Raw genomic sequence first — 24,160 nt, forward strand, 5'->3', positions numbered from 1 at the left:
AGCGTGTGCACAAAGACACACACTGGAGGCATTTTACAGTACAAACAGCAGCCGAGCCACACAAAGAGAAAACAGCCGTCAAGACTATTGTGCAGATTTGACCCATTTTATGAAATGGATAAGAGGTGCTCAGAACAGTGTGAGAAAGACAGGCGTCAACGCCGCATACCAAACAGTCTGCTGTGCATAGTAACAAGCTAATTAACTCCCAACTTTCCTCCCTTCTCCCCTTCAGCAAACTCCACAGCGCGCCTTGCAGCCAGATCCTGTTCTTTGAAAGCACAAGATGAAATGTGTGTGGAGCTGCAGAAAAATGAGCCGAGATGAGAAGCGAATGTAATGCAATTACTTGTGCATGAGCGATAGTAACGCACTTCCACTGCTATCATCAAAGAAAATATTTCTAGAAAATGACAGAAGGGCCTGATTGCCTGCCTCAGAACCTCGGAAGGGAAACCAAAGCAAAAAAAAAAGAGAGCGGGAGAGAGAGTACAAGACATGAGCTCTGCAGCCTCCCATCCACAAACCCTCTTACCCCGGCGTGGAGCCCAACCTCAAGCCTCCCAACAGAAAGAGAAGAAAAGGTTGCCTTCGCAAACTGTCCACAGAATCCCAGCGCCAGACGCATCTTCACCTTCAGGACGGGCGGTTTAACGTGTTAATGCTCCACCGTCCTGCTGCACACAAACCCAAGTCATTTCTCCTCAAACGCCATGTGCAGGAGGCACATCAATGATTCAGTGTCAGAGTGGTCGTTTGGTTGTCACTGGTACCCGGTAGGCCCCGCCCTGCCCTGCCCCGCCCCGCCCCGCCCCGGCCAGCCGGCCGGCTCACCCCGCCCCGCCAGGGTCGACCGACACGCTGAGTGAGAGCCTGCTCACAGAGCAAAAATGAAATAAAGTCTTTCAGTAAGAAGAGTCTGAATCATCCCACATTTGTCTTTCCAGAGCTGAAACCAGAACGACGTCTTGAATAAATCTGCATCCCATTTCCCCGGCGCTCTTTGTCTGAACGCACTTCAGAACCGGCTCGGCACACTTCAGACAATACGCTGGAGAACAAACACAAACAGCACAAGAGATCTGAGGAAGCACATCCTCTCGTAATTCGTTTTTCAACATGGTGCAAAAACACTTAACGCGGCACGTGAGGAGAGCGATTAAGACCCGAGAGCTTCCGCTCTGTGTTTAAATGCAGTCGGCTCCGGAGCCTTTGTATTCATGCGCCGGCTTGTTTTCGTGTCATACGTGTATCAGAAATCCATAAATGTGCAGTGAGCATTAAGAGCCGGTGAGCAAGTCAGGTGCTGTTAATATTTCATCAGGGCTATTCTTGGATCAATGCTTTCAGAGTTCTTCTGCTAGACCAGTTTCATGATTTATTCAGAAGCAAACAGAGCCGCCATGTTGGCCGTGACGTGAGGATGATGTCCACTAGACGAGCAGCGGAAGAGTCTGTGACCGAGACTGAAAACTGCACAAACTGAGAAACCTGCAGGAGGCAACTTCAACCAGCGATCAAGGAGATAAATGCTGCAGAGAAACACACTCGTGCTGGACACCAAAGGTCATTAGGGATGAGTTTAATTATTCCTGGTCCATATTCAGGGGTAAGTTTGAGTTCGGTTCTGATGGGAGACAAAAGTTAACGACAACCTGCAGCTTTGATTTAAACACCGACACTCAACTTATTCTGCAATTAGCCAATACTGCGTAACTTCAAACTACAATAATGACAATAACATCGGATGTGATTTAAAGGTTATTGTTCAGAGTGAGATCGAAGCTGCTGTTTTGCTCTCATCTGCCTGAAAAGCATATTTTACTTCAGTCAGACTGATCAATTTAAACTGAAAATACAATAAACCAGGAAAAACTGGTGCAAGCTGCTTTCCTAATAAGTCAATACAATATATAGCAGGATGGTGTGACTGATATTTTAACCAATACAGAGACCTTTTTGGTCAAATATGTTTTGGTATTATGTGCAAACTACGTTTTATAGTCGCTTTAAATCAGAGACGTTTTAGTTCAGGAGCCACATTCCGCCAAATTTTATCTTGAGTGGACTGGACCGGTAAAATAGTGCCATAATAAGCTGTAAATGTAAACTTGTTCTTTGTTGTGGTGCAGAGTATTGGTGATGGAAATGTCTTTAATTTCACAAAACCAACATAAAATGACTACAGTGAAATGTCCAGAAAACTCCCATGACTGTTGCATTCTGGGTAGTCTTATAACTCCCCCTGACAGCACAGCGTTGAGGCTAGTTTGATAACAACCAGGTAGTTTTTTTTCACAGCAGCATCAGCGATATCTCTGCTTGAGTCTCGGTGTCCAAAGCTCTTAAGAAAATGTTTTTATTTTTTATATTGTTATATTATATTTATATTTTATATGCATTTCTATGGATTGTTCTTTATGGATTTCTTTTGAAACGCACAGAAGACGATCTGAACTATTCACTCCTCTTCAGCCTCTCTAGATTCCTTCTCAATAATCTATAACAGTTTTCATTCAAATAAAATAGAGAAAAAGACCCAACGGTCCAACATGAGCCTGTATGTAGCGATTGTTGGACGATGTCAGAGAATTCTCCTTCATACGCCCAACTCAAAGTCCAAAACTCCTGGATCCATTAAAGACAAAGAAGAAGAGCAGATTCTCACATTCAAACTATTTTCATCTGTAAGATCAGGGGAGGGAAGCACAAAGGGTTAATCAAGGAGCAGAGGAGATAAAAAGCACAGACAAGGAGACAAAAGACAAGTTCAGGTCAGTAAATACAGAGTTAGGAGACAGAGGAGGAACAGTTGACATGGCTGTGGCACGAGGGAGGAGGAGGAGGAGGAGGAGGAGGAAGTAGAGAAGAGGAAACAGGCCAGTGTGTGAATCAGAGAGGAATCAAGAGCTGCTGGCAGATGGCGCTAAGACCAGGATCACAGCCTGGAGATGGGAGGGGCAGTTCACACACACACACACACACCTAATTCTGTCACCTGCTGTGTGTGTGTGTGTGTGTGTGTGTGTGTGTGTGTGTGTGTGTGTGTGTGTGTGTGTGTGTGTGTGTGTGTGTGTGTGTGTGTGTGTGTGTGTGTGATGCTAAGAGGATTAGTCTCGGGGTTTGGTGGCACATCTAGAGTCACGAGATTTGTGTGTGTGTGTGTGTGTGTGTGTGTGTGTGTGTGTGTGTGTGTGTGTGTGTGTGTGTGTGTGTGTGTGTGTGTGTGTGTGTGTGTGTGTGTGTGTGTGTTCTTTTGAATTGTATTTCATTTCCTGACGTTTATTTTTAACTGCCTGTTCTCCCGTCACGTCGGCAGCATGAATCTCACCGCCGATATAAAACCTGTGGTTTAAGGTTTAAGGAACGTCCTCCATCGTAACCGTACGTCAAGCTCCGCCCCTCATCGCTGGAGCTGGGAGCTTGAGAAGCGAGGCGAAGCGGCGCCGGGGGGGAGGTCGGACCACCAGTCTGTCTTCTGCCGCCCCACCGAGCAGCCGCTGCCTCCTTTTAGCATCTTACTGCCTTTCTGGCAGCCGAGACTTTAAATTCCTTAGCAGGAATAAAATGTCTTTCTGAATGTGGCCAATATCAATTATATTTATTACTTAACTATGAAAATCTTTTCTGTCATCGGTTTGCAGAGTTATCTCCAGTCCTGTGTCACCTGAACGTCATGATCAGTGTGAGTTTGACTGGCAGGTCTGAGGTGGGGGGGGGGGGGGGGGGGGGACGACGACTTACCTGGTAAATGTCTGACAGGCTGCTGCTTCCAGAGTCGCTGGTGATACTACATCCTGAGTGGCTGGAGGAGACGTGGGTCACCTGTGGGTGTAAGCCGTCGGCCAGGTGAAGTCTGCTGAAGTCTGCGGGGAGCTGTACACACACACACACACACACGACATACACACACACACAGATGGTCAGTACGAGCCGGCCCGGCGGTGGGTCACTCACACCAACACTCGCGCCGCCCGCCGGGCGTTTAGAGGCAAACTGTCGTCCTTCAGATCGTCTGGAAATCAAGGACTTAAAGTCTAAAAACAAACCTTCCTCGCCGCCTGCGTTCTTCATCTCACTACGTCTTCCTTCTATCTTTAAAACATCGTCGTGAAAACAACAGGCGGTTGTTTTTTTCACCCTATGTTGTATATTGTTCCTCTATAAAGCAGCTCTTTCTCCCTCTAATCTGAACTGGAAAACTGTTTTGTTTTTTTCTTTGCACTTCTGAATTCATCTTCATTCCACAGAGGTGATTACAAGATGTTAACAGAGCAAAAAAATATTAATTAGTCACACTGCAGGAGCTCAAATTTACACCTAATTTATTATTAAAGAACAGAAATGGCAGAAAAAATAGAAGTGTTAATTAAATCATCCGACTCTCACAGAATCTGTCAGGGGCATTTAGTTGAGCAACACGGGACTGGAAACAATCTGTGTTTTATAAAAAAAGAAGTATTTTCCATCCTTCCTTCCATGTGTTAGTTTTACCGAGCTTCCAACCTGCCATGAGGTAAAACCAAGAATAGAAACTCAGTGTTTACGAGACTGAAGCGATGACGATCAGAGCCACGAGTAAATGTTGTTACAGTTTGGATGTCGAGCAGAAGTGCAGGAAATACCCTCATTAAAGTGCACAACCTAAATGGGGAGGGGGGGGCTGTAATTAGCCGTACTGTAAATGAGCCAACCCACTTCTCAGTGGAGTTGACCCCGAAATGTAAAATACATCAGAACTCCCCCCTCCTGCGAGTTTTTCTTTTCGGAGGCTTTGAAGCTTGATGCAGCCGTTTCTCTGGCCTGCGCTCGAGTACAAAATGCCACAATCCGAGGTTGGAGGCCGAGCAGCACAGGCGTGTAGCTTCACTGTGAAAACACACGTTTCGAGTGAACACTCATTGTTTCAGAAAAGTTTCTCGTTTATACGGCAACATTTTGAAATTGATGGCAGGTTCCACGGAAACCACACACCCACACCCACACCCCCACACCCACACACCCACACCCCCACCCACACACACCCACACCCACACACACACACACACACACACACACACACACGGACATTCTAGTGGATATACCACCAAGTTGGATTGTTATTATGGTGACTGTCAAAATAAAAGTCCCAAGAGAATCTGGGCTGGGAGTCATGACACCACGGAGGAAACTTTGTTCTGGTTGTATGTGCAGAACAACTAGTCACTGCAGTCGTGGTGACCAGGAGCAGCAGCCATGTTTTCAAAAAAGATGCATTTTCCCTGTTTGTACAGAGTCGTAGCATTTTTAAAAAGTTCACCTTGGGAGCAGTTTTCCAAAAGGTTATGTTTCCACTGTTGTCGTGTAAACTGACTCCCAAAACACAAGTTTTGCTTTTTCACTTGAAAACACTGTCGTGTAAATGGGCCCCAACATTTTAATTATCCACATTTTCACTGTTAAATCATATAAATTAACTTTATTTTGCAGTTTTTATATGAGTTATGAGACTTTTGTGAAAAAAGTCTTAATTTAATGGATGAAAACAAAACAACTTTAGCAGGTATTTTCAATTAGACTCAAAACTGAGACATCAGTTTAATTAAAGCCTGGCAACAAGCTTTTTAAATTACTTGCATACGAAAAAATATTTGTCACAACAGGCATCATTATTAGTCTACAATATAAATGAGTTTGAATTAAGTGCATCACCTTTAACCAAGAAGCCAGCGGGGTGAATTAGAAGTTTAATCAAACAGCTCAAACTGGTTCATGGTGTCTACAAACGTGAATATTTCATGGCGAGATGTTTTATTTACTACCATATATTTGATCCTCGACGGGCATGTTGTTCGCTCTGGGCCACTTTCAACTCCACTTCATCAATATTCATTTTTTTTAAACCTAAAAGTCAAACGGGGCTGATTCAGCTCGCCTGCCGACTCCAAACATCTCGGGGTCGGATCTGAAGTTAAACCACACACTGCAGCTTGACGTTTTGGTAGTAAACAAATGAACGGTGCTTCTGAATGTCTGCTGGATAACGATGGTAGTTACTCTGTAGGTACTGACAAGGTTCAGTTGATTGAATAATTTGAATTCAGAGAGATGAAGTCGGTTCTCCTCAGTAAAATCTTGTAGGAGCCTTCGGGAGAGAAAACGACCTTCTGTGACCCTCACAGTGATTAAAGGTGTCGATTCTGACCCGGAGCGTGAAAAAGAAATATGATCGTTTTACAGTCAATGAAAAAAAAAGTTATAAATCTTAAGAGGTGAAATAAAAACAACCTCGTACTGATATGAGCCCGACTGTGCCGATACTAAAGCTTTCAGGTCATGACTGAGAAGAAAGCCGCGAATGTCTTCAAGCAATAAAAGATGCTTTCTGGCTGTAAACATGAGGACCTCAGATGATTCCAGGAATCAGTTTCAGCAGCAGAAACAACTTGACAAGAGGGATAAATGAAAACACATTTTCAAAGGTTCATTTGCAACTAAATGAGTTTGAGGCTTCGTCCGACGTCGGCTTCTGGAGATTTCATCTGAGTTATAGCTTCATTAAGGAGCGAGTGTGTTCTGCTCCTGAAGGATAATGAGGATCAGCCCAGGTGACAACAGCAGCTTTGTAATATTTGCGAGGAGCTTGAAGGTGCTGGAGTGACTCTGGGAGCGTGGCCGGGCTCCTTGAAGGATCTGAATGTGGTACGATTGAGCTTCTTGATGCGTCTGGCGGCAGAGCGAGAGGCAGACAGCACAGCGCCCGTGGCTCCGAGGTGTGACGTGATTACACCGTGTCAAAGATTGCCATCGCGTTTAATTATCTGGCTGGCTGCACTAACCAGAGGACCCAGTCGGTCTGCGACCCCCCTCGGGCGGTTAGTTCCCAGTCCACCTCGTCTGCTTTGACTTCACCCCGACTGCCTCCAGCTGACTTATTATCACTGGCTGGACAATATTGTGTGATGAATCTCTTTTCTGTGTCTGTAGCTGCGGTGATGAAAGCTCATCACATTCCCCTCCGACGGCTTTTACGGCGCTCTTCATCACAAACCACACAAGTGGAGTTTTCTTGGAGCAGACACTGAGACTATTTATATTTGATTAGACGTTCGCCACAGCTCTGAGACACAACATCACGTTTATTGTCATCTCAAAAGGAAATTTGGTTGAAACCCAGAGATTATTCGCACTCCTGGCAGCGGCTAATGGAAGCTTGGAGAGATTCGTATCGAAAACACATCAGCAAGCAGCCACGCTGTAGCTCGCACACACGCCCACATTACCATGAACAAGGCGTCGCAGTTTATTCTGAGTCGCTTCCAAACACACTGGAGGACTTAACGTGTGTGTGAATCCACAGCTGAAAGTAGGCCCGAGCAAACGTATCGTGTAGACGAGCCTGGAAACCATCGAGGAAGGGGTTATGGTCCCGTTTATGAAATGCTTGCAAGTGAAAACGGAACATTTTTGTTGTGTTTCAGATGTTTGCTAACACAACAACAATGTTGTGAACATCTGAAAACGCAAATCATAGAAGGACTTGATAGTTTTATTTTGACAGTCACTGTAATAACAATCAAAGTGGTCGTCTGTCTGTGTTCTCTCATTGTTAATGTTTAATAATAATAATAATAATAATGCACTGGTTTTATAGAGCGCTTTTCAGGACACTTTATTTTGCATTATTCATTCACTCTATACTCAATGGTGGTAAACTACGTATGTAGCCACAGCTGCTCTAGAGCAGACTGACGGAGGCGACGCTGCCAATCTGCACCATCAGCCCCTCTGACCACCACCAACCACTCACTCTCACTGCATTCACCCTCTGACCACCACCAACCACTCACTCTCTCACTCATTCACCCTCTGACCACCACCAACCACTCACTCTCTCCCTGCATTCACCCTCTGACCACCACCAACCACTCACTCTCTCCCTGCATTCACCCAGGCAGTTTGGGGTTCATTGTTCATTGTTGTTTCATGTGGGCAGGCAGAGATGGGAATGGAACCTGCGACCTTACGATTGGGAGACGGCCGCTCTACCAACCGTGTTTAGAGGCCATTGTTCTCTGCTGCACGTGTGTGTGGTTTCTTTATAAAAACAACCAACGGGGCAAACACATGACCTGGCATGTCAACTACATTGTACAAAATGTTACTGTGGAAACGCGGATTCATACAGTCATCTTCCATAGTCTCTAGTGATCTGTTACCATAAGAAGGATAATGTAAGAATTGGTATATGTGAGAAAAAAAGAAAAACTCACTAAAAACCACAAAAGCTGGCTATTTCAAGTGTTTGCTGTAAATTTATAAAGAAAAGTGATGTCCTGAAGTTTAGACAAGCAGCTGACGCTGTGAGTTTTTCACTACTTTACATGCAGTTTATCACCAAACCCAAAAGATTCTTTAAACTCTGCAGGTTTGATTAGAACTTTGATTCAAAGCAGCAGACTTCCCTTCCCTCTCGGCCACCGTTGCCTCTGCTCAAATGATGAATCCCTTGGCTGCACAGTGGAAAGGTGCACAAAGGTTAAATTAATTGAATATCCTCATTATTGGAGGAGCAGAACTGGTCATGTGGAGTTTGTCAATACAGCTTCCAGCTGAGTCGTCCACATGTCAATAATAATATCCCACTGGTTTCCACAACCCCCCCCCAAGCTACCCCCACCACCCCCACATAAACAAGCCCCTCCCCCTGGAGAGAGAGCGATAAAGGGAGGGCAGGAGAGCGGGATAAAGGGAGGGGATAATAAACACTTAATCCTTTCTCTCCGCTCATTTAGGTCATCCGTCTGTCGGCCAATAAGCCAGAGTCCATTCAGTCCATAAGCATGTGGTCCATTGACCTCTTCGGCCCAGTGGCATGCCAGAGATTGGGCCAAGATGGATGCCAGTGAGGAGCAACGACACGCAGTCATTAGGCTTCTCCGATTGGTGGCAGCATGTTATTAAGCCAAATGTTGATACGACGCTAAACTGGACGATTTTTAAATCTAGGAGTGATACACGAAACACAAAACTGTAACCGTCATCCTACCTTACCGAAGCCTTCCGTTCTTAACCTGTTTATCCGAACTCTGTGTTCCCTCTCAAACAAACGAGGCGAGCTGCAGAACTGCTGGCCGAAATACGTCCAATCAGCTGTCGCAGGAGGATTAAGAGCTGCTCTAATGCTCTGGCCACAACACTCCGCTCTGCCTACATGTGAGCAGATGTGGCGCTCCTTAAATTACACTGCAGACCTAATGACCTAGATTGCTGCGTGGAAGCCCTGTGTGCGAGCGCCGGCTGACTGGCTCGCAATCTCTTCACCGCCTGCATGTGCTCGGGAGGAATCGGTGCTCCTACACTGCGTGTCCTGAGCACCAACACATCCAGAACCCTCCACAGTGCGTCAATCGAATCCCAAAACCCCTCCGCTTCGATATAATGATTTAATTTTGGAGCATGCAAACTATAACTTTTCCTTGTGGTTTGAAGCAGAGCAGCTCCTTTACACTCCAACACATGTGGTTTTGACTCCAGCTTCTTGTGAGTAGATGCTGGAAGGCTATAAGGCAGTGGTGGCATCTCAAAGAGGCGTCTCAGTGTTTTCCTGGACCGTGAAGGCAGCTTCTCCCTTTCCTGAGCCTCGGGGATCAAAAGATTAAAATGCTTTCTGCAGAGTGTCTGATTAAATGGCTCTGATATGCTCTCTGGTATCTCACCACGAGCCAGGAGGAAGGAGTGAGAAGATGATTACCTGCAATAAGACGATCCCCTGCAGACCACCGCGTCTCTATAAACACCAGTAAAAAGGACGGGTTGGTGGTGTAGGGGTTAACACTGACTGATCTTTCTGAGTGGAGTTTGCATGTTGTTATGATTCTGACCAGCTGATGTGGAGTGAAAGACTTGACTGATGAGAGTGTCTCCTCCCATCATCAAGTTTCTGTTCTCATTCACTTTCAGTGTAAACAATAGAAACCTTAATGGCACCAAGCAGATTTCAGCATTCAGTTACTTTCCTCTGATTTATTACCAGACTCAGTAAACATTCGGGCACATGGCGTCGGTGTGTGGCCATCCGAACCATAAAACGTCCAAAGATAAGGAGACACTGTTCATGACTGAGCTATAAGCAAAAAGATGAAGTCATAAAGGGCCATAAAGAGCTGATAAATCAACATTAACTGAGCTGTGATGGTGGAAGTCGGTCTGCTGAGTTGCAGTAAAGATAAAACACGACCAAACAAGTTTTCAGAGGAAGGAGACTGAAAGAAAGGCTCTTAAAGCAGCCAGCGGAGACGAGCCCACCATGGTGAAGACGCAGCTGTTAGAAGACCTGGTGGCTGTTATTGACTCTGCCCACGGTGGGTTTCCTGCTGAGATACATTTACACAGGCCTCGGTTTGCATGCTAAAAACATGAGAAAACAAAAGCCAGATGAAGACGGAGAGAGAGAGGACTGGTAGTGATGCAGAATGTGTTTTCCTCCAGACATCCATCAACGCTGATGATGTAGAATAAAACTTCATTCAAATTATCATCTGGTGCCACAAAACAGCAATCAAAGATTATGACAACAAGAAAGATCCTGCTTCTACTTTTTATATTGTGGCCACTGTGTTCGGTCTGTACTTTTTTATTCACTTCCAGAACAAGAGCATTCATTTTATTAGAAATATCAGCTTTTCTTCATTAACAGTTGTTTAACTCTGTAATAAGAGCTTCAATGTTATTTTAATAGATTATCTACAGTTCGTTTTCTGGAATAAAATAAGAAACATCAATTCCAACAAGACATAAGTTACAGTTGTGTTGTATATTATGCATTATAAAGATAACAGATAAGCGTCCAATCATAAGAACACATCGGGGGGAATCTTTTATGTATGCATGGAATTTTTAAAATGGCAAAAAAGTATTTTACTTGTGATTGAGCAGTATTAAATGTGGATAGTTGAGGAAAAGAGGTGTTGATAATGCTTCAAAAAGATCATTAAACATGCAACAGCATGTAAATATTAACACATCAATTAAAACGGCTCCGTGTTAGGACAATTACCTGCTAAAAGGCTTAATTTCTGTGCAAACACATCAGAGATGCTTGAATAAGATGTCCAAACACGCACCAAATTTAGTGTCTGCAAACACTGATGAAAAATGGCTCCTCATTAGGAGCACTGATTGCAAAAAGGCCTGAAATCAGATAAAGAAGATGCTAAAAATGCTGTTTGAACATACGCATTTAAAAGGATCTAATAAAATGTCTCAGTATTTGGATTTATTCTTACGAGAAAACCACAATACCCAAGGAAAATATAATCACTTAAAATTGTATGATTAAATCAATATAGCATGTTTGAAGTGAATCTGAATCCATGTATTGAATTATATTCATAATAGGATTGTTATTTGCAGGAAGATCTAACTGGTTAATCCGCCGCAATAAAGCCTAAAAGAGTGAAATGTTAAGAATACTTTAAAAATGTTTAAAAAAAAAAAAAGCTTCCAGAATTCAGCAAATGTGAACGCATCTATTAAAATGGACACATACTAGGATTAATCATTTGCAAGTATTGCTAATTGCTGGTTTTGTGGTTTGTTGTAACTCGCCCCATATTAGGATTATTAGTTGGAGGATACAATGGAGACAATCTGAATGCATCTGGTAGATTTGGCTCCATGTTGGGAACGTTAGTGGTCTTTTCTTTTCCTCCAGGCCTCCCTGAGCAGCACAAAGTTGTGAGGAGTGACGGAGGCTGATCCATGTCACCAGCAGTGACACGTCTGTGACTATTAAAGGAATATTGTGCTGATTTACAGCGCTGTCCTTCAGGCTGTGTGTGTGTGTGTGTGTGTGGGGGGGGGGGGGGGGGGGGGGGGGGGGGGCAGGGCAGCTGATGGCAGATCAATGGGGTCGGTGGTGAAGTGCAGATCAGCTGAGCTGCTGGAGCTCCAGCACCATGGACAGCGCCACGAGCACAGACTGGCGGAGAAAAAGACTGAAAAAACCTCAAAACACATCCAGTGCATTCTCCTATCTCAAGAGTCCATTCTGCCATTTTCTGCTTTAAAATAACTCATCTGGCTGTAATGCGACCTGTGCTGGAGCTCCTGGAGGCTCTCCGGTTGGATAACTGAATTCAGGAGCACATGACATCACCTCTCCCCGAAAACTACCGTGATTTATGACACGACCTGCACTTTTCTCTTGGAAGCAAACGGCATCTGGCGTTATTAATTTAATGAGAAAGTCTTGGGGAGCTACAATCAGGTGCTGTCAACTTGGTGCGTCGTAAAACATAATGAGTGTAGAGACGTCGGTCATTAAATACACACACACAGGTACACACAGGCTGCAGCACTGCTGTGTGCGTGCTTGTGTGTCAGTAACCAAAATTTGGTTAATAACACACACACATTCATTTCCATTTGGTCACCAAATGGAAATTGATATTAAAACTCTCCATTCTTGCACGCGTGCCACGCGTCTCTGTGCCTAAATGCGCGCGCGGTGATTTTTTTTTTTTTTTAATTCGCCTTATTTTTATTAAAACGCGCGAGGCCCTCAGAGTGCTTAATATTCACGCGAGCGTGCGCGCGGCGGTGACAGCAAGCACATGGCGGCCGCTTCTAGTACAACACACTGACACACATCCGAGACTGGAGCGACCGTCAGCCCTCCATCTAGCCCGTCTGTCCTTGGTGCGCCCTGCGCTCATCCATCTCCAAGAAGGCTCGATGGAAATCTGATGCACATCCATTATAGGGCCGGTAATCATATCTGGGGGGTCATAAACGAGGGCGGTGGGGAGAGAAAGAAAGAAAGATGGGAGAAAACGCCGCGCGTCGATAGGCTACTTACCGGGGATTTATCTTGCTGGCTCGGGACTCCATTGCTGTCTGATGCTGCTAATGGTTTCATAATGAAAAAATGTTCACCGGGCTAAAATCTACCATCCCGGAGCGGCTCTACGCCACAGCCAAGCCCCCCATCTCCAATCTCCAACCGAGCCGTCTGTCTCCACCGCCTCGGCGTCTCTGAAGGAGGCGGCGGCTTGACAGTTTGGGGAGGATCCGCTGCTCCTCGGCCTGATTACACTGTCAAAACCAACAGCTTCCTTCTGCCTTTATTCCACACAAATATCTCTGCAGGAGAAGGTAAAAACCCCCTTAAAAAAGAGCCATTTTTTAATAAAAATCCAGTCTGCGTCTCCTCTGCGCGCACTTGACACTCACATCTCCAGCCGGAGCGCAGCGGCGCGTCGATAAGAAAGCAGAAAACGAAAAGCGAAAAAAGATGAGAAAAATGGCTGACAACACTTTCACTCACGTTTGCTCCCTCCGCCTTCCTTCTCTCCCTCCCTCTCCCAAAAGCAAAGCAGCACACACGTTAAAAAAAACGAAAAAAGAAAAACACACACGCACGCCTTTATGCACCATTAGATTATTTGGAGACGCCTGCAGCCCCCGCCGGGTACTGTACGTTAAAGCCAGAGGTTTGTTTGGAACGGGAGCAGGGGGAGGTGTATGTGTGTCAGGGGAGGAGGAGGAAGAGGGGGAAGAAGGAGGGGGGGGGGGGGGGGGGGGGACCCTCCTCCCCACCCTGACAGCAGCCAGTACATGGCCGTGCCCCTCTGGAGGGGCTTACAGCACATCCAGCAGACAGAACGAAGAGAAGGGTGGAGGAGATGAAGAGATGACAGTGAAATGACAGGAGGAGAGAAAGAGAGAGAGCTGGCACACAGCTGAGAGTGGGAGGAAGGATGAAAATGGAAGAAGGAGAAAAAAAAAAGGTAGATGTGAGAGGCATGATGGGAGGATGAAGGAGGAGAAGAGCACAGTGCGAGTAATGCCATTATCACGCTCACTTCAGCACAAGATCACGGCTGGGGCCGGTTGGCATGGCAACGGAGCAAAGGAAAACCATTTCCTGGGTGGAGAGACGGCGGCACTTCCTCTTGAGAGCGAGAGAGAGAGTAAAAGATGTAGAGTGGCAGCGGGTTCATACACTGATCAGCCGTGCCATTATCAGCAGTGACAGGCGGAGCGAGCAGCTCCGATTATCACCATCGCTGCACCTGGCGGTGGGCGGGAGGGCGCTTCAGCCTCAGAGTCACACACAGAAAGAAGGAGCAAGCGTGAGGGTTCCTGTGAAGTTCAAGTTGTGTTGGCTTGGAGACGGAGCTCCTGCAGGGTGTTTCCAGCCAGGATCCATCAAAGCGGCATGAGGAGGGAGGAGAAGTCTCACTGATGCCTGCAGAGACTGGACAGTGCGGCTCCATCCAACAAACTACTGCAGCTGAAAGTGAAAGTTGCTGCTGGTTCTGATGGTGGTGGTGTACAGAACTGCGTAGCTGCAGGACCAGGCATCAGAACTGAAACCGCGGAGCAAGACGACGGCTGTGGTCTGGTCTGGTGACATGTTTCCTTCACTTCACATGGTCTTTATGCGTCGAATACCTGAAGATGCTGTTTGAAAAGACGACAATCCGGTGTGGCGCTCAGGGCCATTTACATGGCAATGGAGTGAAAACGCAAAACTTCCGTAGCGTTTTGGGTGTCGGTTTACATGACAACAGTGCTCGGAGCCACTAAAAACACAACTTTTTAGAAATGTCTCCCAAGGAAGAACGTTTTGAAAATGTTGTTGTGTAAACAGGCAAAAACGACACTTTCTAAAAACACTAGATAACGACAGAAGTGCTGCTAATCCGCACCACAGCTGCAGTAACTAGTAGTTCTGCACATGCTCAGTAGAGCCAATCAGAACAAAGTTTCCTCTGTGGTGTCATGACTCCCAGTCCATATTCTCCTGGACTTGGTAGTTTTATTTTGACAGTCACCGTAATAACAATCCAACTTGGTGGTTTTATTTTGACAGTCACCGTAATAACAATTCAACTTGGTGGTTTTACTTTGACAGTCACCGTAATAACAATCCAACTTGGTAGTTTTATTTTGAAAGTCACCGTACGAACAATCCAACTTGGTGGTTTTACTTTGACAGTCACTGTAATAACAATCAAACTTGGTGGTCTGTCCATTAGAATGTCCTCCCATTGTTAATGTTTAGAGCTCATTGTTCTCTGTCATTTCATAACAAAAAACAGCCAACAACTACATTGTTTTCTAAGTTTCTGCCGTGTAAACGGGCTTCATTTTCAAAACGTTGCCGTGTAAACGTGACACATTTTTCTAAAATGAAAACGCAGAAACCATGCGTTTTCATTTGAAACGACGTGTAAACGAAGCGTCAGGCTGGAAAAACTCTGATGGCAGAGGCCTGTTTCAGCAGGATAATGCATTTGGATCTCAGCCTCATCAAGCATCTGTGGGATGTGCTGAGTAAACAAGGTCAAAATGGGAAGCCGAGCTTTGCCTTGTACCGAAGTCTGATATCACATCACAGCTTCAGGAGTCATCCACAGACCAGCAGGCAGCTGGTCATAATGTTGTGGCTGACAGTGAGATGATGTCACACTATCACTGTCATTCAGCTGGGATAGCCATGGCAACCGTGCCCCAACACCCTCCCCCCTGCACCCACCCCCACCCACCCTCCACACCCTCTGGGGCTTTCAGTTGCCGTGGAAACGGAGGCAGCGAGAAATGCTGAAATGGAGGCGGGAGGAGATGGAGAGAAAAGTGACACGAGACGCAGCCACTTCCCAGCTGTACCACGAAGCTGTGTGTGTGTGTGTGTGTGTGTGTGTGTGTGTGTGTGTGTGTGTGTGTGTGTGTGTGTGAGACTCTGGAGACTCTCCACATTAGATACGATGCAGTTCGTCCCCTGACATGCGGCGATGCGAGGAGGCAAAATCACACAACACAGTGAAGAACGGAGGTTTAAAGAGCAACCGAGACGATAAGAAAAGCCGCTGCGCCTCTCATCCACAGAAATAAAGATATCACCATCACACGTCTTTACACTTTTACCACACTTAATAACACACGAAGCAGAAAAACAGGAGGTTTGACTTTTCTCCTTCATTTCTTTGGATTATCATTTAATTATCATTTAAACCTCTGGAAGAGTTGCCAGCATTCATTTTCCTTTCTGTCTCATCACCACGGTTGTTTTTCTGTCAATATGATTGTTTAGTCCAGAGAAAAAGATGAATTCTTTTCAGAAAACTGCAGAAATACAGTTTTAATAAGATTTCAGGCCGTTTATAAGAGAAGCTTTCAATAACTGCTTTCACATCGTACCAACAACAACAGAAAGAAATAGCATGAGATGTAAATATGTTTGCTGGACTGAAATTTAAGTTTCACGAGTGCACTCAAAACTAAACTGTGACTCCTGCATGTATACAGAGCAGACTGGCTCAGAACAATGGCATCAAACACTTTATTGTGAAACATTTACCACAGAAAATCACTCCAATCTCAACATAAAGGGAATTTTAATGAAACCTTGTGGTGCAAACTTCTCCTACAGCTGACATATATATATATATATATATATATGTAGAGCTTTTTACAAACTCACCCTGACGGCATGAAATTCTGTTAAAATAATTCAATGTTTTCTTGGATACTAAGCAGACTGAAGCCCGATGGAGGCCGGTTTTGGCCCGTAGCCTTATGTATGTTCGACGCCCTGGAACTAGAATAAGAGGAGATGTTCTGCTCTTGCGGCGGAGTTCAGTGTGAAGTCGTGAGCCGGAGGTAAACAACGTAAACAGTAGATGTCAAGTGAATGACGAGAGGTGAAACAACCTGCTTTAACATCGGCTCCACTGAGACGTGCAGATAAAAACCCATGAAGTGAGAACCATGTTAACGGGACTTGTAGCACATTATCAGATCTTTAACCGTTAATCAGATCCCAGCAGTGGAAAGATGCAAAGCGCCAAAGCAAAACAAGCAGGAGGGGAAAAGGAAAACAAAGACTTGAGAAGAGGAATGTCTGCAGACTGGCTCTAGACAATGCCTCGAAAGCAGCGAGTGTACTACCAGCTGCTTTCTGGCACTGCTCCAGTCACAGCGATGGGGGAGGCGGGGGGGTAGGGGGATCGAGACACTATGACATCACCTCTAATGCCCCGAGCCGGGGCAACAACAACAGAAAGAGAAGCTCAGGTGCTCCGCTGTGCAGCTCGGTCATTAATGCCTCCAACAATTATCAGGAGGAGGAGGAGGGCCGGGGGCATCATTACATCACCGCTGCATCGAGGGAATATCTTCCCCCCCACCTAACCCGCCTCCCACCGGACCACCGCCCACCCCCGCTTTTAAATCTCTCCAGGAACAAACAGGCCAATTATTAATTTTTTTCACCGACTAATCAGGAGCATTGATCTCACGACGTGGACGACATCACCTGAGGAGAACGTTTTAACACACCGGTGTTTGAGTGAATCATGAGCTAAATGCAGGAGGTGAACGGGGGGGCGGGGCCACAGCTGCCATCAGTAAACAGTCTGTGAACCCGGGGGGGTGGGGGGGGGGGCTGTGCCTGCTGATGTGGAGCATTAAAGCAATAAAAACCTCATTACACTGTTGGGTGGTGCGCGCACACACACACACACACACACACACACACACACACACACACACACACACACACACACACACACACACACACACACACACACACACACACACACACACACACACACACACACACACACACACACACACACACACACACACACACACACACACACACAGAGCAAAGAAAAGCAATCAGCTCTGAGCTTCAGTCAACCAACTTAACTTTTCATTTTCTCACCTGGAATCTCACATTTTGACTTTCACATGAATTTAAATCAAGTTAACCTTTCATAGTTCACTCGTTAAAAATGTGTAGATTGAGTATTTTAACACGACGGTGTCGTTGAACGATATTTCCTGCATAAAACACAGACAGAACTCGTCACGTAATGAACTCTGCTGTTAGAATGAAAGGTTTGAATTTAAAGGTAAACTGAAGGAACAGAAACATCGTGTTGTGAAGCTGCATTATGACGCTTGATATTAATTTCTGCATCTCGTTAAAAACCTGCAGGATTACGAACCTTCGTGTTCTTGATCGTCGGCTGCAGTTAAGTTTCTCTCTTCACAGAAATCTAGTTGGAGGTGACAGACGAGCCAATTCAATAAAATAGCTTCATTATTTCAACCTGCAGAGCTGCTTTCACTGCAGATGACTGATCTCACCTCGCTGACCTCGGCTCTCAATAAACGCACCACGAATACATTCGAAAAGTCTCACCGGAGCAAAATGAATTTAATTCAATGAGAACGGACGCGGTCGTACTTTATCTTCATTCTCAAGGTGCAATATGTTTCATTGCTCTGGACCATCATTACCAGATGAAGGGAACATTTATTACAAAGGTTATAGTCTTAAAGCATTTATAGTTTTAAGACTGGGAGGGAATATTTGTCCAGTCTGAGATATTAAAATGAAATTAAAGAGTTTTTATTGGTTAAAAGAATTGATTGGTTTGAGTTTTATCTTCAGATTAGACTGAGATATTTCCTCAAAACTGTATAGTTTTAAGTTCGATTCTCCAAATAATGCTCAGTCAATTTAATGATTAATGGAACAATCAGACAGACACAAATATGTGGAGAACTAAAGGTTGAACTTATTGGACAGAAATCTTGGAGACTTGGTGAGAAGATCATGTGTGTTTCTTGTTAAGAATTGAAAAATAATATTACAGGTTATTGTTCAATCACAGAAACTCAAAGGAAAGCACAAAAAGTAAAGAAACCTTGTCGTGTGAACGGAACTTAAAATACATCGATTCACAGCAAACAAACCTCCTGAAACAAACGAGTGAAACGACCAGAAAATTCAAGCTTGAATGTTTTGTACTTTTCTTCTTGTTCTTGCGCGGCGGCCATCCCGGCCTGAAACTCTGATTCATCGCCAAGTCTGTCCTCGCTCAGCGAGTCTGCCTGCAGGCCTCCTGAAGACTGAACACAGCATCAGTCCTTCACGTCGGTTCCATTACGCCGCCTCTAAATAGCTTTGTTACAACCAGAAGGATGATCTAATAAGAGACTCCATTTTCATAGCTGCAGCCCGGGGGATTATTTCATCTTTCAAGCTGTTGTCACCTGAAAATCATTCGGCAGCCTCGAACGCAGCCGGGCACGGCTGAAAGATTACACATGTAGGTTCACGGGGGGCAAAACATCTGTCGACTCCTGCATCTGCTCCAATGAAAAGAGGAGGCTACAGAGGGAGAAGCTGATTATTAACAAAAGGTTTCCGATTCGGGTTATAGACTAACGGGAAGGTTATGAACCGGAAATCTTTTAACGGGGAGAGTCGGTCACTCAGTCACTCAGTCACTGCAGCCACGATTCCCCCCCGAGGAAATATTTAACCATACAGTCAAACTAAAGTCCGTCTTCTGTGTCTCTTTATCTGAATCTTAAAATTCAGCCAGGTGAAGTGGACTTTGTAGGTACATTTTTCACCCTTCGACCGGACTTGCAGGTTCACTTTTGTCACGAAATGTCAAATTCAGTTAAGTATGAAATTACTAAGCCGTGCTACTGAGTTACTCAGTGTTACGACGACCGTATGGCTCAGGACACACAGCACCTGCAGCCTGCCAGTCAGAACTCAGGGCATGAAAACCCTGAATTGTGAAATAATCGGTCAACAATAAAATCCAGGCGACACACACACACACACACAATAAGTATTCATAATCTCATTACAGACTCACAAGCAGCCCTTCATACCCACACTGAGCGTTTTAACACGTGTTAAACTGTGCAGCATGAAGAATGAGGGCCAACGCTCGGCCTTGAACTCCATTAGCTTCACGTGTGCGGTCTAATGTGATCCAGAGAGTCTATAAAGCACAATATGATGTTAAAGTGTGATTGGTGGAGCCAATTTCTGCAAAAGGATTAAAGGAGAGATTACTGTGCAAAGCGAGCACATCCTCCAGGCTGCAGCAGCGTCACACAGCCTTTATTCTGAGACTGATAAAACGATCTGATGGCGAGGAGCGCAAGGAGCAGGAGGAAGCAGGAGGAGCAGGAGGAAGCAGGAGGAAGCAGGAGGAACAGGGGGAGCAGGAGGAGCAGGAGGAACAGGGTTGTGCTTTTACCATTTCATCTGCTGCAAGGTGGCTGAAGTCAGCTACAAATGGATCTGTGGCCAACCAATAACTGCCCTTGTGGAATTTAATGTGATAACTGATATCGTCTTTAACAGTTTAACGGGCAATTACGACGGACGACTTTACGTAAGGAGCTATAACCTTGAGGACCACTGTTCAAACCTGAGCCAGCAGCTTTTAAATGTAACAGTTTGACACAAAATCATCTGTTTTCAAAGCAATAATCTGTACAAATCAAATTTTTTAGACTCATCCAGGACACGTTTCACCTGGTTTTTCACCCAGAGAAGCAGCCCAGACGTGGACATCAACATCTCATTCAGCATTCGCACCTCAGCACTAAACACTCCTGCATCCCACAGCGTGGATGGATTTCCATCAAAACACAAAGTGGCGCAGTAATAATGGTAATAAAAAGCAGCAGCGTTATCCTTCATCACGCAGAGTCATCATCAACCAAATAAATGTCACCTGCCAAGCTTTTCCACAAGACTTCACAAAGGTCTCTGAATGTCAGAACCGACAGGAAACACACATGAAACGTCAGTAAACCTGTTGTTTTATCAGCAGCAGTGAAACGAGTCGCCATCTTATCCCTCATCAGGGATGAACTCTGCCCAAAAATATCTCTTCTATTTCCATCAAACCTTTGATTTTTAGCTGAAAATAACTACAAACACTGTTGGTCCTGTTTGCCGAGAGAGAAATGAGTTTTCAATTCAGCGAACAAAGTGCTCACTCACTCTGCTCGACGGAAACAAATTTAAAAAGTCTACAAATTTGTTATTTTACCACATTGAAACAGAGAAATGCTGTAAATACTGAATTTACTTAAAGTATAAGATCAGATTCACATATTTTCATCTAATGAACCCATTTTAAAGACATAACTATTGTTCTTATCAGTGAGGACTTTATCCTGGTTTAGTGGTTCGCACTGCTGAATCACAGCATGAGGATCTCCGGTTTGAGGCCCCGTTTACACGACAACGCTTGAAGTAAAAACTGCTTCGTTTTTGTGTGTTTGTTTCAGCAAAGTTTAATATTCACACAGCCATGTTTTGAAAATAACAGAACCATTAAAAATGATGTAGGGCCACTAGGGGGCGCTGCATTTTCATTGACTCCGAGCACTGTTGTCGTGTAAATACACCAACAAAATGCTACGAAAGTTTCATGTTTTCACGTGTAAACGGGCCCCAAATCGAGCTTGACAGGCAAAAAAAAAAAAGGAGATGGTGACTATAAACTGCCCGTCGGTAAATGGACTTTACTTGTACAGCACATTTTTCCACCATGAAACCTGGACGGGGCGGGATTAGGGGGATTGAACTGCCACCGGTGAGATTGGAAGAAGATCCGCTCTGCCAGCTGCGACGCGGCAGGAGGAAGTCTGAGTCTCTCTGCTTGTCCTGTGATGGACTGACGGCCTGTCAGGACTGTATCCTGCCATCACCGGTCAGCTGGGATCCAAACCCTGACTGAGATGAAGGGATGGATATTCAGACGGGTTTGGTTCGACTCCTGTTCGTCAGGCGACACCAGGTGAATGTTTCAGTCGATTTCATGCAGCAGAGATGAAAGAATGCAGGAGGCGAGCGAGGAGACAAATGAAAGGAGAGCCTCTCTGTTTCCACCGCTGCAGCTCCTGCACAATGTCTATTCAAAACCGGGGCTTTTGTATCTGAAGCAGAGCAGGTTGCCACAAAGGACGGTTTCTAAAAATAGGCGCGGGGCTTTAGAGCAGCGGGTTTGTTCCCTCTGCATTCATCAGCAGGTCGCGGCTCTGATCTGCTCGGCCACATCAGACACTTCTGCTCTGAAGCAGGACATCAACAGGACTTCAAACCACAGACGTTATCCAGAGTCGCTGGATTCAAACACTTAACTGCATCATCGGTCGTCAGCGGGGAGGCGGAGCCCGGCAGAACCACGCCCACAGCGGAGGATCATAATAATCCCAGGAGCCCGAGGGAGAGTCAATACCATTATCAAGCACATCAACAGAGAGAGGCACCTCAATCAGTTAAATTGTTCCCATTATCTCAGTTTACAGGCCCGTGAGCCGTCCTGCAGTGATGTTTATCGTTTCTCTGTCATCGGCTGCGACGTAACGAGTCTCGTCCGCACTCCGCCATGCTTATTTTCCAGATCAGACGCAGGATAACGTCAATGGAAGCATTTTTATCAACAGAATTCAATTCCTGTTGCTCTTATACAACCAGGCTTCCCCCGCTCGTCTTTAACGGCCCTGGTGCCGGCAAATGTAGGGTATTTATTAGGATGTCTACCAGCAGCTAAAACTAGACACACACACACACACACACACATAGCTAACACACACAAAGCAGAAGAGACACACACACAGTAAACAGACAACAGTGTTAGTAGGTACAGTACCTGAGGTTTAATGCATTCCTGGAAGCCGAGTTAGGGAGCGAGCCGTGGAGAGAAGAAGAAGAGATGAAAGTTATCAAACATGTGGGATGAGGAGGAGGAGGGAAGCTTTAAAGGTGAAAACTTGTTAAAATGAAAACAAGGGAGGAAAACTTCTGCTTGAAACTTCAACAGAACCTGAAAAAAATTCAGAGACGACGCAACTTATTGCAAAGTTTATTCTGACTGAAAGCAAAGATTAGATCAAGCTAGAAATCCTCCGACACGCTGCAGATTAATTCCTCTTCAAGGTTAAAAACTCTACTTTTTCTAAGCTCTTCGCCAAGGACACACACACACACACACACACACACACACACACACACACACACACACACACACACACACACACACACACACACACACACACACACACACACACACACACACACACACACACACACACACACACACACACACACACACACACACACACACACACACACACACACACACACACACCTGAGTGTCAGGGTCCAATTATACGATGCTGTGTGTTATGTCAGCTTCTATTTTCTAAATTAACTTTAAAACCTTTTGAATTACCTTAAACATCACGAGGCCACGAGCTCCTGCCTCATTCCAGTGGCGTTTCCTTTTTTGTTTTTTTTTAATTAAATCAAACATCCTCACTTCTTCCGCAGGGCCGTGACGTTGTGCAGGAGATTTGAGGAAAACATGACATTTCTTCCTGACCAGCACTTCTACTACTATCGTCAACCTTCTGAGGGGAGTCTGCAGGTGGTATGTTTGTTTTCCTGGGTTTGTTTGAGGTTAGTTTAGAGCTGCTTACAGTGCCCCTCCTGGAAAAGGTCATATTTCCTGATTGTCATCCATCATTTGAACTGTTTTACATTCACTAAAACAGGTTGGGAATCACTGATCTAATAACTGGAAACAAAACTATCACTGAACGAGGGTGAATCCATCAGTCAACCAGACAAGAGCTGTGAGCACTCCGCATGAGACGATTCACCAAGTTAGTTAGTATAAAGACAGAATCAGTTTATATGAAAGACTGCCGTGCGTGTCAGGCTCAACTTTAGTAAACAGAAAGCAGTTTTCTTTGTTTTATTTCAACATAAAACTATCAAACGGTTTCCAACATGCAGGTAAAGGAGAAACTTCTCCACAAGCTGGCGGACGCCTGCTTTCAAATATCAACACGGTTCTTTTCAGACACGGTGGCTCGTCCAAATATGTCTTGAAGCAATTAGAAGCCAGTCTGCAGACGGATGAGCAATGTCAGCGTGAAGGACGCTCCGACGGCGCCCACGGTGGCGGTTTGGGATTAAACCTGCGACCTTCTGATTACAGTGCGGCCTCAGTAACCAGCAGGCCACCCGGTGGACTGAAGAGTTAAAGCAGTATTGATCGCCGGCCTCCTGCAGTCTGTATAATTATACAACATCTGTTTGGGGCCTCGAATGCCCCGCTGGGTAAACCCTGGGGGCGGGGTTAAAAACCGGCTCCAGATCCGTCCACATTTGATTTGAGAGCGAGTGACGGACTGAGAGACGTTAAGTGAGCAGCTGAGTGACTGTGTGAGAGATCAGAGGGGAAATCTGATGATATTAGAGCCGCAGATAGCGCGAGAGATAAAGTGCAAAACCGAGAGCGGCTGAGAAATGGAGATTATGAGGGAG

The 24,160-nt window shown here is 45.3% G+C and overlaps 1 protein-coding gene across 1 annotated transcript in view; it reads right to left on the reverse strand.

Annotated features, from left to right (window-relative positions):
* Nucleotides 1–24,160, reverse strand: part of rapgef2b (Rap guanine nucleotide exchange factor 2b) — a 116,072-nt gene that overhangs the window by 21,512 nt on the left and 70,400 nt on the right. The window contains 1 exon segment of the mRNA XM_080465468.1: nucleotides 3,745–3,876. Coding sequence (XP_080321594.1) covers nucleotides 3,745–3,876 — 132 coding nt within the window.

Source organism: Lipophrys pholis (assembly GCF_963383615.2).
Source record: "Lipophrys pholis genome assembly, chromosome: 6".
Lineage (NCBI taxonomy): Eukaryota > Metazoa > Chordata > Actinopteri > Blenniiformes > Blenniidae > Lipophrys > Lipophrys pholis.